Source organism: Mesocricetus auratus, unplaced genomic scaffold (assembly GCF_017639785.1).
Source record: "Mesocricetus auratus isolate SY011 unplaced genomic scaffold, BCM_Maur_2.0 Super-Scaffold_100013, whole genome shotgun sequence".
Lineage (NCBI taxonomy): Eukaryota > Metazoa > Chordata > Mammalia > Rodentia > Cricetidae > Mesocricetus > Mesocricetus auratus.
This window is the reverse complement of record NW_024429196.1, coordinates 11814081-11831743: the sequence shown is the minus strand read 5'-3', so window position 1 is coordinate 11831743 and position 17663 is coordinate 11814081. Positions and strand designations below refer to the sequence as shown.

Here is a 17663-nt window from a genome sequence, read left to right as displayed (position 1 = left end):
TAAGGCAAACTACACAAAGCACACCACTTACTCAAAATGTCCTAAATGGCGCACGCCTTTAACCCCAGCACTCGGGAGGCAGAGGCAGGTGGATCTCTGTGAGTTAGAGGCCAGCCTGGTCTACAGTACAGGACAGGTAGGACTACACAGAGAAACCCTAACTTTGGGGGGGGGGACAAAATAAATGCCATAAATACATGTGAAGGCACCGTAAGAAACTCTCTGGACAATCCATTTAAAATAACATGTAAAGCAGATTTACATTTTTTAAATGCACAAACAAAAAAATGATACGCATTTACACATATACAAAAGATTACTAATACCTGGTGTGGCAGCACCCATAATCCCAAAGTTAAGGAGGTAGAGATAGGCAATCTAGCTTACTATCCACCCAATCTAGCCTCATTGGTGAGCTTCAGGCTAGTAAGAGATCCTAGTAAGTGGGCAGCTTTCCTGAGGGTAAAACATGAGGCTGTCCTCTGGGCTCCACACACACGTACACCTATGCATACATTAAACACACACACACAGAGGAGGGGGGGGGTTGTAAAGTAGACAGATTCGTTTTGGATTCTGTTTAGGGAAGGAAGAAATCAACATCAGTCTGAGCTAACAAGATGGCTCAAAAGGTGCCGGTACCCTGCCAAGTTGACACCCAGAGCGTCATCATGGGACCCAAGGGCCTCACAAGTAGCTCTCTGACCTCCCCACATACATACATATACACACACTCACAAAATAAATGAATGTAATGGGTAGTATCACAAGAGAAAACATTAAACAACGAAGCATGCACTTAGGTCTCAGGAATTCTTTGTATAATGCACTTGAATTCATACCCCAAAGTCCCTCGGCCTGACACAGGAGGGCTTGGTGGTTTCTGCGTGGGAGGATTTGTTCTCGACAATGTGCCAGTTCTTGCAGGCTGGTTATTTCCGTGCTAAAACATGGAAAGAAAGATTTTATTTTTGTATCAACTTGTTCTCTTGATGTTTTAACATGATGTCTTTTCCTTAATATCAGAATGTAAAGTAAGGATTCCCAGACAGTAATAATACAGTTTGGCATTATATTTTAAAAGTTCAAAAGCCACCGGCATTCAGTTCTTCTATCATTTTGGGCTATTCATAGCAATTTATACAAAATACAGGTGAGACTACTAGGTTTTATATTTTGTTAGATGTATTCACTGATACCAATCTTATCTGTATTCAAGAATCAGAATTATTAAAATGCTTGAATAAACATATATATGTGCATAAATGTAAATCATAAAGCTGTAACTCTGCTAAAATACTCATCTCAAGTATAATCTTAATCCTAATAATTCAGTAGCAAAATCACATACGACGTCTGGGAAACCTAACTCTAAGTCAATGGAAGCAAAGCAACTGCATGAACACGAGCAAGCAGTAACTGTTAGCAAGATTAATGTTCCTAAAGTGCAAACGTCAATATATCTTGGATATATTAACACAGCCAAGCTAAATGCTGTTTTGACTAAATTTGAGCATATTTAATCTAGGTAAATCCTACAGGAAAAAGCAGACAGACATAAGAGTTTTCACATTTTAGTGACTCTGCAGCCTCTGTCAACATAGAGGAAGTACTGTGGATCAAAAAATGATAAGTAATTCTCTTACCTTGGCTTTTAGCCACTTTATGTTGGCAAAAACAAAAAAGAGGGGAAAAAGTAGAAATTAATTCTAGGTAAGTTGCATCTGGCAGGACAGGTTGACATTTATATTACTGAATTTATGCTAACAAGTGTTATCCAACCATATTTCAAATACACTGCAAAAGTATCTATAGGAACTAGGGAAATGTTTGTGTGTTACACTTATTTTCCAGCAGCACAGGGAATTGAACTCAGGGCTGCACATATTAGTAAAACACTCCAATGAGCAACATCCAGCCACTAAGTTTCCCAGACTGGCCATGAACTGACTTTGTGACCCAGGCAAAACTTGAGTTTATGATCTCTTGCTTCAGCCTTCCAGGTAGCTGGGATTGCAGGTTTTTGTCACCAGGTCTAACATGTACTTTTAAAAAGAAGTAACTTTCTCTTTTTTTTTTTTTTTTTTTTTGGTTTTACGAGACAGGGTTTCTCTGTTTTGTTTTGGAGGCTGTCGGTTCAGCCCAGCCTCGAACTCACAGAGATCCGCCTGCCTCTGTAACTTTCTAAGAAAACTACCAACTAATTAAGACAATCTCAAATAGGTCTCAAAATTTCTTAGGTCAGCATTTAAACCCTGCATCTAATCCAACTGAATTATAGATGACAGGGAGCTGGAATGGCGTCTCAGCAGGAAATGTAATGGCTTCTGTAGGTGACAGTATCTAGCACCCACATGAGACACTGCATGACCACCTGTAATTCCAGTGACAAAGGATCAAATATCCTCTTCTGTCCCACATTCATATGCACACACACCACTATACACACATATACACAGAATTAAAAATAAAAATGTTTTAAATTTGACTTAAACTACAATGATACAGAAAGTTTAAATCTATTTTTAATTATCAGTATACAAGATCTAAGACTTTATTGGATAATAAATGCCCAAATCATTATTTGAGTGGTGCATAATGCTATAAAAATATAAACCTTAAATACTAAAACTTGAAATTGCAGTTTAAGGCTGGGTATAGCTAGCTCAAAAGTAGTTGAATACATGGGAGTCTCTAAATCCTTAATGCCACTTAAAGTAGATAAGTAATGAACATATGTTTACACATTGCTCAGATAGATATTAGTGCATACTGCATTTGAAGAGGGTTTGAGGTGGAGTTGGGTATGGTGCCTTTAATCCCAGCTCTTGGGAGGCAAGACATGTGGATCTCTGCATTCAAAGCCAGCCTGGTCTATGGAGGGAGTTCCAAGCCAAACAGAGCTATATAGTAAGACGCTGAATCAAAATAAAATAAAAACTCTCGAGTTGTTTTCAAATTCAGAAAAGGATGTGATCTAGCACACCTCAGTGTTTAAAATGAAATCATGAAGTCCTGACTAAAGCCTGGGGATATAGCTCAGGAGGCAGAGTTGTGTGCAGCGCCAGCAACACTGGGTTTCACTCTCAGCAGCACAGCCCAGGTACAGTGGTATACTTCTGAAAACCCAGAATTTGGGAGGCTGGTGCAGCTACACAGTGAGTTTGAGGCCAGTTTGGTATACAAGAAACCCTACCTCAAAAACAAAAATATGGGTGGTGTGTTATGAATAAGATATATGTGTGTGTTTATAAAACTGACAAAGAAAACAAACAACGCTTAAAAACAAAAATTCAGAAATGAAATCATCTACTGGTAGCTTGACCTAAATCTAACTGAAGAATAAATAGACCGGAAACTCATTTCTAGGCTATGTAAGTCTTGAGCAAGCCCACACGATTAGGAAGCTACATGTTGATGTTGTTACTGAACGGTTCAGTCAAAATTCTAAATTAAAGAAAAGCTACTTTGATAATAAAGGTCATTTCTGTGAGAGATGACCAGCTAACACACCTGAAACAATGTACACTACTCTATTGTGCTAATCCTTACACCGTGTCATTCAGAAAAAAATCTGTTTCTATAGTTTATCTATGAAGTTTTGAGAGTTCAATTTCTATCAATAACATCTGCTGTTCTAAAAAGTATCTACCATTTTTTAAGATTACCTCAAAGGCATCATTAAATAAAATCTTATGGAAGAATTCTGATATCTTCCTATTTATATAAACTGTGCTAGAACTTTGGTATTCCTTGTTGTTTAAAAGGTATTTCTCACTGCCACCTGAGAACACTGTCTGGAGCCCTACCTAATCACACTATCAAATACCTAGATGTGAAATATTACACTTAACTAAAACCCTTGATAAGATATATATATATATACATATGACTACATTATGTGCCATGTATATATATATGTACGTGTATAGCATGTCTCATTCTATATAATTGTGCAAAAAAGTATTCTAAGTACACTCTCACATTTTCATTCCTTTCAACTTGAAGAATAAAGACAAAAACAAAAAAGCTCGGCATTTATATGTACTCTGTTCCCAAATGAAGGAACAATAAAATTAAATGGGTCTTGAATATAACCCTGCAACTAAACAATTGTGTAACTTTCAATCTTTGTTCAAGCTCAGCTTCTTCTATTAAAGTTTATGTATGTGAATGTATTCCAAATGAGGAATGTTGTAAAAATTAATCTCTAGCTCTTAAAGCTCAAAATACAACTGCTTGCAACTGATAATACTGTATATGAAATGTCTACTTAAATGTTCTCAAACCAAACTTAAACAAAATAAGACTTGATTTTCTTTAAGATCTCTCTTTCTCCAAACATTTAAATTTATCCATGAATAATTTCACCATTTACCTGTAATATGAAGTTAAAAGCAATAGAATTTTCTTTGAGCACACTATTTTTCTAATTGTCAAGTGACAATGAAACCAATTCTTTCTTTGAAGTAACTGATTAGCTCTCACTCATTTTAATAAAATTGAAAATGTTTAAAAGCCTCACCCCTACATAGATGCTATAACAGGTTAGTGTCTATACTTTTAAAAAGAATAAAATCAGAAGAGGTGGGCCAGAGATAGTTCAGCCGTTAAGAGCTCTTATTGCCCTTGCAGAGGCCTAGAGTTTAGTTCCCATCACACACATTCATAGTGGTTCACAACTGACTGTCTCTCTGTCCTCTTCTCTCTCCAGAGAGACCAAACACTTGCACACACACACATGTGGTACACAGTGCACAAACACAGTTGCACAAGCAGTACACATATGTGGCACACACATGGTACACATATAAAGGCAAAACACTCAAGCATAAAAATAAATCTGGGGGCTGGAGAGATGGCTCAGAGGTTAAGAGCACTGACTGTTCTTCCAGAGGTCTTGAGTTCAATTCCCAGCAACCACATGGTGGCTCACAACCATCTACAATTCAATCTGGTGTGTATGTAATAAATAAATAAATCTTTAAAAAAAATCTGAAAAATAATTAAAAGAACAAAACTTGAGAGACAATTATAGCTGAGACAGCCCTGATGTTCTGGATTCCTACAAAGCTAACTAAAATTCAACTCCAAAACTGACCAGAAAGCCACAGTTAACCTTAGAGACGTTACCTCAGAAAACACCAACTAATTATAATCAATTAAAATCAATAAAATGGCTTTGTTTTGCTTCCTTGATCTTCCCCTATGATCGCCATCTCCACATAGACACTAAATATATACAACAGACATTCTTCTGTAAGTTACAAACTAATTTAGAAATCTGTTCATTGTTATGCTTACCAACAAGAATTCTAAATGTCTCTGCTAAATGCTCAAGCCTTTCTCCCCTATGCTCACTTGGAAATGCAGTGCCTGCTTACAAAATCATCATCTTTTATTGTTCTCATGTACATACTCTGGAGGTTCTGCACTCTGATTTTCTCCTATCAGTATCTCACTCTGTTTCCCAAACTGACTTTAGTTGTTATTTTAAAGTCATAATAAAACTATAGATACCATATACTTTTCAGAACGAAATGTAATACAATAAATGCTATTTATATATGCAAAATCTATTTAAAAGAAGCCCAAGTATAGCATACACAAATTCCAAAACACTAACATTTGTATCACAAATAAGATGGAATATTAATCTCAAGAGTATGAAAACCTTGGATATAAAATGTAGTAGCTACAAGAAGAATATCAATCTATTTCGAAACGGTACTTAAAATTATGTATTTTGAAAAATATCCAAGCAGGAAGTTAAATGACAAAAGCACCATTAAGAAACAATATCAAATGTCATTTTCCTTGACAGAGCACATAAGCTTAACAACTCATTAATAAAATATAGGAGCTGGAGAGATGACTCAGTGGTTAAGAGCACTGACTGCTCTTCCAGAGGACCCAGGTTCAATTCCCAGCACCCACAGGGCAGCTCACAACTGTCTGTAACTCTAGTTCCAGGGTATCCAATGCCCTCATACAAACATACATGCAAGCAAAACACCAATGCAAATGAAATAAAAATAAATATTTAAAAGAAAAAGAGGACTCAAACTGTATCTGGGAAGAACTGAGGTTAGGAAAAAATTACAATCAAAATACATTATATGAAGAAAATTTTAATTAAAAAAGAAAATTTCAGAAGAGAAATATTATTTGTCTTTGATTCATATTTCTCTTCAGATACTACTATTATTACTATTATTATTATTTCAGGAGCTAGCAGTCTATACTTAGGATGCTCATTTTAAAATAAATTTAATTCTTTCTACCTCACAATTTCAGACTGTGCATACTTTATCATTAATGAATGCCCAAATATCTTTGAATTTTTTTAAGCAGCAGGGTGACTGGTTAGTCAGGGTTTTTGTTTGTTTGAGACAGTCTCACTGCGTGGTCCAGGTGACACAGAACACACTACAGACCAGGCTGGCCTTCAAGCTTGTGGCTGTCCTATTCCTTCTTCCTCCTAGCACTTCTTCTGAGACAGGGCCTCACTACATAACCCTGGATCCCTGAAACTCACTCACTAGAGCAGGCTAGCCCTGAACTCAAAGATGTTCCTGCCACACCCAACTCTGGTACTATTTCTAAATTTCACGTAACTCTATAATCCTGTTTTTAAAAAAAAGAGTATAAAAGCTCTTACAGAAGTCATAAAACCAAGAAAATATAGCAATAAGACCATATTTGTGTGTGTGTATAGTTTGACTTTATACAGATAAATGTGACATCTATCAGCTTCATGTTGGTTTTATATACATCAGACTAACCTCAAACTCACTATGTAAGCAAGGATGATTTTGAGCTTCTAATTTCTACTGCTCCTGCCTCACTATTCAAGTGCTGAGGACTGTAATCCTGTACCACCACTGTGCTACTGGGTATCAAATCCAGGGTTGTGTTGATGCTAGGCAAGCACACTAACAACACATGCCAGTGTCTAAATATACTGGCCACCCACTCTTCTAAGTCTTGGTCTAAAACATTTAGCTACCAAAGTAACGTGATTATATTTCAGAAGTATATACTTAAAATGATTAGTATAAAATGGAGATAATATGTATCTTACCATAATAAGCACTTTTTAAAAACGTGTTTTAATGTTTGCATTTTTTAGTGGTTAGAAAGACAACCACAGTCAGGTGTTGATGGCACACGCCTTTAATCCCAGCAATCAGGAGGCAGAGGCAGGCGAATCTCTGTGAGATCCAGGTCAGCTTGGTCTACAGAGTGAGTGCCAGGATAGGCTCCAAAGCTACACAGAGAAACCCTGTCTTGAACCCCCTCCCAAAAAAAAGAAAAAGAAAAAGAAAAACCACATAGGTATAGAAACATTTTGGAATACAAGGTCAAATTATTTACAATTTATTTTCTAACCCAATCATAATCTATGATTTAAAGAATGGCTTTCACGTTGTGTTTGGGTTTTTGTTGTTGTTGTTGTTTATGGTAGAAGTAACACAGCATTATGTATGGAGGACAGCAAGGGAAGATTTCTGGGAGTCAGTTTTCCTCTTCCACCATAAAGGGTTTAATAGAACTCAGGGCTAAGCCATCTTAGCAGTCCAGCTTTGTTAAGTTTTTAAGTTTTTCTGAATAGTGCCTATTCTGTGGATAAAATTCTACTCCAGGCTTAGTCAAACACTAACGGCTCAGCCGTTAAGAGCACTTGTTGCAGAGAACCCAGTTTCACTTCCTAGCATCCACATGGTGGCTCACAGCTAACCATAACTATTTCCAGGAAATTTAGAGGATCCAATGCCCTCATCTGACCCCAAAGGTACCAGACATGCAGGGAGTACACATATACATATACAGGCAAAGCATTCATGCACTTATATCTCTAAAATAAATAACTACTCTATAAAATTATAATACTAACTGCTAACTAAAGGGAATCTAACGAATAAGAAAATCCTATCACAATTTCTATCCAAAATATTTATTGAAAATTCAGAATAATTCACACTTATGCAATACAAAATGCTTACCTTAACTCCATGGCCCACATCATCCAGAACTGTGTAGTCGATAGGTTTCCGAATATACCTGACAGGGCGCTCCATATTTGCAGGTGCTATTATTTTGTGAGTTCTTGATGTATTCTTATTTGTTGTCAAAATACCAATCTCTCTTCGAGCCACTTTTTCTTTATGAATATCCACAGTCTATATTTTAAATTTAAATAGAGTAAGAAAACATTATTTGGTATAGTAGATAATGTATGTGGGTGCTGTCCTTATGTATTGGACCATGGAAGTGTACCTCGTACCTATTTTCTAGTATGTCTTCCTTCAAAATTAGGTAAATTAATTTCCCTCAGGCTCAAATCAGGAAATACTTACTAGATTTTCTAAAGCAACTAACTGCTGGAGGAAAATTGTCTCTTAGAAACCTAGAATGTATGGAAGGAGAGAGGAGATCTGCCTGGTCACTTTTACTTTACTAACAGCTACAACAACAACAACAAATCAGTGAACACAGCGTTATGGTAAGCGCTGTTCTGACACACACACATATGTGAACTACTGTTAAGTGTGTGTGGAGCAAGCAAGTTGAAAAGGCTTCACTTAAAGGCTTCACAGGTTAGCAGGCTTTAAAGGAGAGAAGTACAAGAGGCAAACAGGGAATTATTGAAGGCAGGAAAACTGCATATGGCAAACAACGTGAAAGGAAAAAAATACTGTAAGGGCAAAGATTATAGTTATCAGCAAGCCTCCTACCTGTCTGGTTCAGTCTGCCTAGTAGGAACCTATGAAACTGTTTTTAAAATAAAACATTTTTGGAGGAGCTAAGGATATAACTTACTTGCCACCATGTACAAGTTCCTGAGTTCCACCTCAGCAAATAAAAATACATTTAAAATTTTCATTTAGTCACCAAAATTCACAAACTGGATAGCAGGCTGAGAAGGGCTCAGTGGTTGCCAGCATAGACAAGTCTCTGGGTTTGATTCCTAGCACCGAAAAGGAAATGATGACTAAATGGGTAGCACAATCTTTTTTTTTTTTTTTTTTTTGGTTTTTACGAGACAGGGTTTCTCTGTATTGTTTCAGAGGCTATCGGTCCAGCCCGGCCTCGAACTCACAGAGATCCACCTGCCTCTGCCTCCCTGAGTGCTGGGATTAAAAGCGTGCGCCACCACCGCCTGGCTACAATCTGGTTTTTTATTTGAGATACTGTCTTACTATGTAGCCCTGCTGAGCCTGGAGCTTGCTATGCAGACCAGGTTGACCTCAAACTCAGAGATCCACCTGCTGCCTTGCAGTGCTGGGATTAAAGGTATGGGCAACCATACCCAGCCCAATACAATGACTCTTGTAGTTGCCATGAGTGATGTGTTCTTTGACCTAGAGTCTTTTATCTTCCGACAGAATCCATGAAATAGTGTTAAATTAATCTATTACCTTACAAGAATAAAATCTCTGATCCTTCAAATTTTGAGTTTGGGTAGTAAGAATGAAAACCACTGGCAAAGACAGAGCTAGCAGCTGGGAATGGAAGAAACCGATAACAGGTATTAAAAAGGATGCCATGAGAACTGCTAATAATCCTCCATTTTATCATTTATTAATGAAGCTAAATTAAAAGACCGTTTCAAGATGAGTATCTGGGAGGAGGTAGATTCAAAAACAAAAGCCTCAATAATTTCCTAGTATTGTCAATTCTCTGCCAGGTGGTAAAACGTGCATGACACCAATAGCCTCAAAAGGTCTGCCCCATGAACAGCTAGAATTGAGATTTATCTGGTGGAAGGGGAGCAGGAAGGTTCTACATATTTTCAGGTAACAGAAACTGAATATAAAGGATTTTGGAAAGTTTGTACCTAGTTGTTAGAATCAGGCAAATCTTTGGCTAATTTGCTTAAGGTGACAGGAAGGTGACAGGAAAGGTAAGGAAAGGAATGCTTGTTAAAGAATAGTAACAATTGGGCTGGAGATATCTCAGCAGTCAAGAAAACCTATTGCTCTTGCAGAGGTTCCATTCCCAGCACTCACATGGCTGCTTACAACCACCTAATAACTTCAGTTCCAAGGGATCTGATGCCTTCTTGTGGCCTTCATGGACTCTAGGCATACACATGACACATGAAGACAGAAGAATCATGCACATAATTTTTAAAGGGAGGGGGAAAGGCTAGAGAAATGACTTAGCAGTTATGAGCACTAGCTATTATTCTGAAGGACTCAGGTTCAATTCCCACACTCACATTGAAGTTCACAACTGTCTGTAAACTCCTGTCAGTTCCAGGAGACTGAATGTCATCTTCTGGCCTCCTAAGGCATGAGACACACCCAAGGTCCAGACATACATGCAGGCAAAACACCCATACACATAAAAATTAATAGAAGAAGAAAGAAGGAGGAGGAACAGCGGCAGCATAGTGCTGAGACAATCCGTAGTTACCCTGTTAGCATCCAATCCTTAAAGCACCTCACGCATATTTTCATAGAAGGCTCGCCTCCTGTGAGAATTCCCACTAGAATAAACTTCCTGACATAACCCCTCTGCATAGTGGCAGTCTATGGACTTTTTTTTTTTTTTTTTTTTTTTTTGGTTTTTCGAGACAGGGTTTCTCTGTGGCTTTGGAGGCTGTCCTGGAACTGGCTCTGTAGACCAGGCTGGCCTCGAACTCACAGAGATCCGCCTGCCTCTGCCTCTCGAGTGCTGGGATTAAAGGTGTGCGCTACCAACGCCCGGCTGGACTTTTATTATTACAGATAGATACCAAAATGTTGCTGAAGGTAACTGGAACCTAAGAAATTAGATCAAAGAATCTAGAAAATTCTTACTGTCGGTTCTAACTCTTCTACTAAAAAGAAATTTTCTAATCTGTGTTTAAAGGCAGGGTACTATAATCAGCCCATACTAGCCTGAAACTTAAGGCAATCCTTCCTTGACCTCCCAATAGCCAGGATTCTAAATATCAGCCACCATGTGATGCATGAATTCTAATAGGTCTTAATCATAAAAACTCAGAGTCAGATATTGGGGTTAATGCCGAAGATCAGAGAAGCAAATCAGCCAGCCACTAGAGTTCTTACCTCTACCAATGCTCAGACCAAAGGGGTGACCCTGTCCTCAGACTGTATCCTTAGACTGCTTTGACTGCACTGTTCCTCACACTGCATCTCTCTCATGTCTTCCCACCTTATATTCCTGTCTCTGACCAGCCATATCACTCCTGTCTCCATCTCCTTAGTGCTGGGATTAAAGATTTATCATTCCAAGTGCTGGGATCACCTCTGTGTGAGTTCTGTTTCTCTTTTAGACTGGATCAATTTCGAGAAATCCAGTGTGGCCTTGAACTGACATACATCTGTCTGCCTCTGTCTCCTGAGTGCTGGGATTGGAGGTGTGTACTACCACTGCCTGGCTTCTATGGCTAACTAGTGTGGCTAGTTTTGCACTCTGATCTTCAGGCAAGCTTTATTTGTTAGATTATAAACAAAATATCACAGAACCATGTTTGGTTTTCATTGAGAATTTTTAAAATGCCATCTTGTCCATGAGCAATAATCAACAGTAAGATAAGACTTTTAAAAATGATTACTGTATATAGGTTGAACCCAAGTTAATGAAAGGGTGCAAAACCTTACTGCCTCTGCCAAAAAGTAGTATGACTATAGGTTGACTTGTTTCTTTCCACAGTATATGGGACTTGGGGTGGACCAAAAAATAACAGCTTCCATTAATCAGCATGAAGTTACCAACCACTCAAAATCGAACTGGTGCAAAGCTGTTCTCTCCCAATATCATCCTCATACTACAAACTCTACCACCCTCAGTAACTAACTCTCCCTCAGCCACTTTAAAGAGAAAAATAGATATGTCACTTCAAACAGATATAAATCATTTTAGGGGGCCAATCCAAATCCACAAGGCACTGTTATATAAAGAAAAGCAACTTCTTCTTGGGGATAGATTTGAGTGGAGTTCTTTGGAGTGAATTGCTCTGAGTGGAGTTCTCAGAGGAGAAGGGAAGCTAATGAGCTTTCTTTCTTGATTGAGCCTTTGGAAGCCATTTAATGTACTGCCACTGTAGCCTTCACTGCTGAGTTCCCACAATTGTTGTCCATATTATACATGCCTATACTGTGAACGTTCATAAATTCAAGAGATTATGGCCACTAAACACAGTGCGTAAAGAAATACACTAGTGGCTTTATCATTTTATATTTTATGACCCCTTTCAGTACAAGTCCCTCTGTGCATAGACATCACTCATCAATGCTCCTGGTTAAGAGGAACCTCCACTGCAGAGGCCTCTAATTTGATTCGATGTCTCCCTGACACAACTACTAAATATTCCTATTTTGAAAAGATCCGAATTTAGAATGTCTATTGAAATCCAATAACAAACAAAACTGGAAAGAGGCCAATGACCTTCTCATCACAAGGAAATGGCATATTTAAGAATGCAGCTAAGGGCAGAAAGACAGTTCAGTGGTAGAGTACTTGTTGGCCTTGGATTCTGAGGGGAACAGAGAGATATAATGTAGCCAGGCTCTGTCCTAAGTCATGTCCAATGAGAGCCGGGCTGCTCTGCCTGTTCTGCTGGCCCGATGCAGCTGTTGGTTCAGTGGCTCCCTAAGTGCCTGGGCCTGCCTCAGTGATGATTCAAAGACTCAAAGCCAACAGGTGTCCAACAGGCTTCCATACTGTTCAACCTTGGTACAGGTGAGACACAACAGAAAAATAAATGTTGCTGCTTTGTCTTGTGGGCAGAACTCTAAGCCATGTTCATGAACCTAGCCAAATTCTCCTGGAGAACATTCTTTCATTTTGCTGAATCCTGTGCTAGTACTAATATCCTAGCTTTTTGAGTCCCCTCTTAAAAAACTAAAGCATGATATAACTCATAAAGTGACTATTCACAGACTGTTCACAAACTGGAGATTAATTTAGTTGAAAACTGAACCACATGGGCATTCATACAGATGTTCATTAGTAAAAAGTCATAGTCTAATAAACAATGAAGTCTATCTATACTGCCCACTGCTGCCAATCCATTTTCATACTGAACACAACATATCTACCAACAATGTAGATCTGGAATTATTGATTTCATTCCTAACCCAGAGCCACCCCCCTTCCCAGAATTGTGAGTCATGGAAAGAGTCATTTTACATGCTAGTAGCAGACTTGCTCTATAGGACCTAGCTTTTATTGGTCCTCATTCTTAACTCTTTTGCAGGGTCAACCTGATCAACCACACTACTATAATCCTTGATAGTATCAGGTTTGGGTTTTTTCTTTTTAACTGTAACATTTATAATCTAACAACATACTTTTGAATCACAAAAGTCACTCAACAATGGACTGTTAGCTGAAGCTAATAACCTTCTACATTCTCCACCCACAAGCATCTTATATTGCTAAGTGATGGAATAGCTCCCTCAAAATACAATTCAAGACAGTTTTTCACAGACCTCAGCAGCTTTGTTCTATGAAGATGGCCTGCTTTTCTGAGTTACTATGAAGGGTAACTTCTTTCTCATCTTTCTGTCTCTAAGTGTGCTTTCCCTGACACTAAGTGTTTCCCTAAAGCCCCCACTATGCCATGTGGCTACCTACTGCCACATAGCTTATCTCTAAGCCAACTCAAGCTGCTTGTTTCCCCCTCTTCACTTCTCTATTCTCCTCCTCTGCACAGCTTCCACAATTTACAGCTTGCTTGCCCCCAGGATTTTTTTCCTTTAAATTCTAATAAAATCATCCTCAAACTTACCCCCAAAACAGGAAACTCAAAATACTGAGTTAGGGACATAGCTTATTTGGCAGCATGTTCGCTATCATATACACCCAGGAGGTAGAAACAGGAAGTTCAAGGCCATCCTCCTTGACTACAAAAGGAAAAAGACTAGCTTGAAGTACATGATACCAAATCTCAACAAACAAAAAAACCTAAGCCCTTAACCCATAACTGAGCAAAGGAGGACCTAGGGTATAGCTCACCAGGAGGGTATAATTTAGTGGGCACAGAGCCCAGAGTCTGATCCCCAGCACCACAAGAGAAGAGGCAGAGAATAAAGAATGTGAATAGACAATTTCTCTGAAGAAGATAGGGAAGACAATACACACTTGGTTCAGTACACTGTTCATCACAGCCAGCGTTGGCACCTTGTGGATCAAAGTGGGAAGCATAAAAAGATCTCTGTAAGTTTAATTAAATGTCCTTTTCTTTCTTGCACCTAACCATTCCCAAAAATAGGCATTAAATACTGATATGTGATACACAGATTTTGTGACAGTGAAAGGATATCAACAACCCTGGCACCTGAGAGAAATACATTTCAGAAGGTTAAGAAAAGGAAATACTGGACCTATCGTTAAGATCACACCTGGAGCTTTCTTCTCAAAAGAAAACCCTCTGGTACAATTACCACTAGTCAATCAAGCATTCTAAATTTAACTGACTCAGCAGGACCTGCCCAAGCCCTGCCAGACAGCTCTGACTCAGCCTCTTTGAGAAGAGAATGCTCAAAGCCCTTGATTCTCTCATGAGAAACTCTTGTCAATACCTCCAGGTATCTATTCTATGCCCACCCCTACATCTATCACTAAGCCACTCCAAAGGACGAATGAATGTCACCTACCTGGTGCACAGATAAAACAGAACAGATTGTACTGTTGCCTTCAAGTACACTCTCCAAAATAAGGTACTAATTAAATGAAGTGAGAAGCCTACAGCCAACCAGGATGGCACACTAGAGAAACTGTCATCCTATGCTCCTCAACTTTGGGGGGGGGGGGGGGAGCACGTGTAAACAAGGCATTGTTTAAAGAAGCAACCTTAAAGGAATGTGCGGCTGTAGAGTACTTCTTGTATAAAAATTAAGGATTAACAAGGAATGTTGTGACTTCTAATTAGAGGTAGCCATAAGAGACCTTCAAGTGTTTAAGGAAGGTTATTCTTGAGGGAGTGGAGGAATCCCACAGGAAAACTAATAAGTTAATTAGATATGTTCTGAGGCAATTATTCCTACACTGGAAGTCATCCAATTGGATTTACAATTTGTCCCTGGCTAGCTAAAGCAATCAATGACAACTACGTTGGCCCTAGGGGCATTTGTATCAATTCAATTCAGTAGCTTGGATTGTTTTGGATGGCAGAACAGCAATTCCTTCTGGAAGACAAGGGTTTATTGCACAATGTATCATGCAAAACCTAGATTCATGCCTTAGACCAAGTGGAAAGTCAGTACAAGAACTCAGAAAGACACTTGGCCCTCTAAGTCAGCATTCTGCATTTACTCAGCTATCTGGGTCTTAAATTCTGGGCAGTGTAAGTGAGCTCGGCATTCTTTCTTCTAAGTTAAACAGAACAGATCTGATGCTGGCATCTGTCACAGTCATCAGCGACCAACAAGTATGCAATCATGAGAACTTTAACCAGAAGTCAAGAAAGTAGAACAAGCAGGGGTAACCCTTGCTGAAAGCAATCTTATGTATTTACTTGGATCAGTGTGTTTCTATCCATCTAATGAAGACAGGTGTTGACTCTTTGCTCCATATTTTCTTGTTAAAGCACAGTTGTACCAGAAATAGCCCTAATATCTAGAAATAATGTATCCCTCTGGAGATCTGGGAAGGTTCATTTGTTGTCCAGTATAATAAAGATTTCATCTCTCCAGGACAAAGGTGTCAAGGCAAAAGTAGAGCTCACTTTACATTCCAACAGTCTGTATTCGTTAACATGTATTCCCTAGAGATGACACTCCTTCCAACAAGCTGAACTACATCACTGAAGACAAGATGTCAAGGCCAGTGAGATGGCTCAGATGGTAACCAAACTGGATGACCTGACTTTGACTCCTGAGACCCACATGGAAGAAAACTGATTTCCATGATGAGACATATTCATGTGTATACACATACAGTTTTTAATTAAAATAAAAGGAGTCATTACAGGATGGCCTGATCCTACTCAGTCTTATCATGGAGCTCATGAGTGAAGTCCGTGTCCTCTATCAACATCTATGAAACTGTAGGGAACCATCTTATTAGTTTGCATGAAGGGCAAAATCTCAAGACACTTCACAGTTGCTATGGCTTTGTTTGTTGGTTTTGATAAGGTTTTACAGGGCAAAGAGGCTGTAGAGATGGTTCAATGGTTAAGAATGCTTATTGCACCAGGCAGTGGTGGTACATGCCTTTAATGTTAGCACATGGGAAGCAGAGGCAGGCAGATCTCTGTGAATTCAAGACCAGCCTGCTCTACAGAAAGAGTTCCAGGACAGACTCCAAAACTACACAGAGAAACCCTGTCTTGAAGAAAGGGGGTGGGGAGGAATACTAATTGCTCCTATCAGAGGACCCAGGTTTGGTTCCCAGCATCCACATCAGTCAGACAGCTTTGGGTTGTTGAAAGCTGGTGATCTATCAGTACATTTCAAAAGAATTTACCTAATAGTCACAAGAATGGCTGCTAGGTAAAACACAGAGGAAGACAATGGCTGGCTATTAATATCACAAGATAATCTGGCTCCAGATAAGTAACACTGAGGCTCTCCTCTTAGCAAGTTCTAACCAGGCCACTGGCTTTATAAATCTCTAACATGGCATGGCTTTGCTGTTTTTCTGGGAACTTCAGTTCACAATATCCTCTAAGATTTGATTGCATGGTCTACAGAGATGGTGTGGCCTTCCCAAAGACCAAGTTCAGTTCCAAGATTCCATATCAGAGGGAAATGATTCTATGTAACTCCAGCACAAGGTGACTGGACACCCTCTTCTGGCGCTGAGGGCACCTGCAAGCATCTGCACATACCTACACACAAATACAATTTAAAAATAAACCTTAACTAAAAACACTTGGTTATGTAAAATTACAGCAGAAATACATTGTATTGGGTGTGCTCTTCTTCCTGCCCTTGTCCCTTTGGTGGGCAGGGAGACAAGACATGCTTCTTTTTAAAATCCTTCAGGAAAAAAAAAACTTGCCCCAATGATTAAAACCCAGAAAAGCAGGCAGGGAAGAGTTGTGTCCCAGCAAACTACTTAAACTACTTGACAGGTCCTTATTTTCTATAGTACATGCATCAGGAGGCCTACTGAACCTCACAACTGCCACTGCACAGAGAGAAGGCAGTGTGGGTTTCAAGCAAACACTCTTACATATAAATAAAGCCACAATATATATTTGCTGAAAACAACTAAGAAATGAAAATCTAAATCCTTCTGCTCTGAATAGCAGCAGAGACGGGTAGAAAAAGTGTTAAGAGTCCTGAGACAAGCTACACAGAGAAAGCCTTCACAGCAAAGAAAAAGACAACCTTTGTCTGTTCCTGCTTATTTGGACCAGACTCTGGAAATGGCCCTATGCCCAAAATTCTGTTACAGAGCTCTGTTCAATACGCCTGAAACAAGGTCCCAATCAACTCTAAAATTAACTTGATTCAGAATGACCTATATATACACACTACAAAATAGATTTCTTAAGAAATATGAACTGCAAAAGCAGACTCCATGGAAACACATAATATGAAACACTGGAGTAAGAATTATTATAAAATACTAGGCATGGTGGCCCATGCCTATAGTAGCAACACTTGGGAACAAGGCAGGAGGATCCCAAGTCCCAGGCCAAGCTGAACTACAAGACTTGAAAGCAGAAGTAAGGGAGGGTGAGATGGCTTGCTAGT

General features: G+C 39.0%; 1 protein-coding gene across 11 annotated transcripts in view; it reads right to left on the bottom strand.

Annotated features, from left to right (window-relative positions):
* Abi1 (abl interactor 1) overlaps nt 1–17663 on the bottom strand; it is a 77652-nt gene that overhangs the window by 23758 nt on the left and 36231 nt on the right. For 6 of the 11 annotated variants that reach the window (XM_005082677.4, XM_005082678.4, XM_040755395.1 and 3 more), the window contains exons 3-5: nt 8007–8183; nt 1647–1661; nt 843–943 (exon numbers count right to left, since the gene is read on the bottom strand). In XM_005082677.4, coding sequence (XP_005082734.1) covers nt 843–943; nt 1647–1661; nt 8007–8183 — 293 coding nt within the window. The remainder of the gene's footprint in view (nt 1–842; nt 944–1646; nt 1662–8006; nt 8184–17663) is intronic. The other 5 variants (XM_005082679.4, XM_005082680.4, XM_021234450.2 and 2 more) reach the window with 1 other exon arrangement.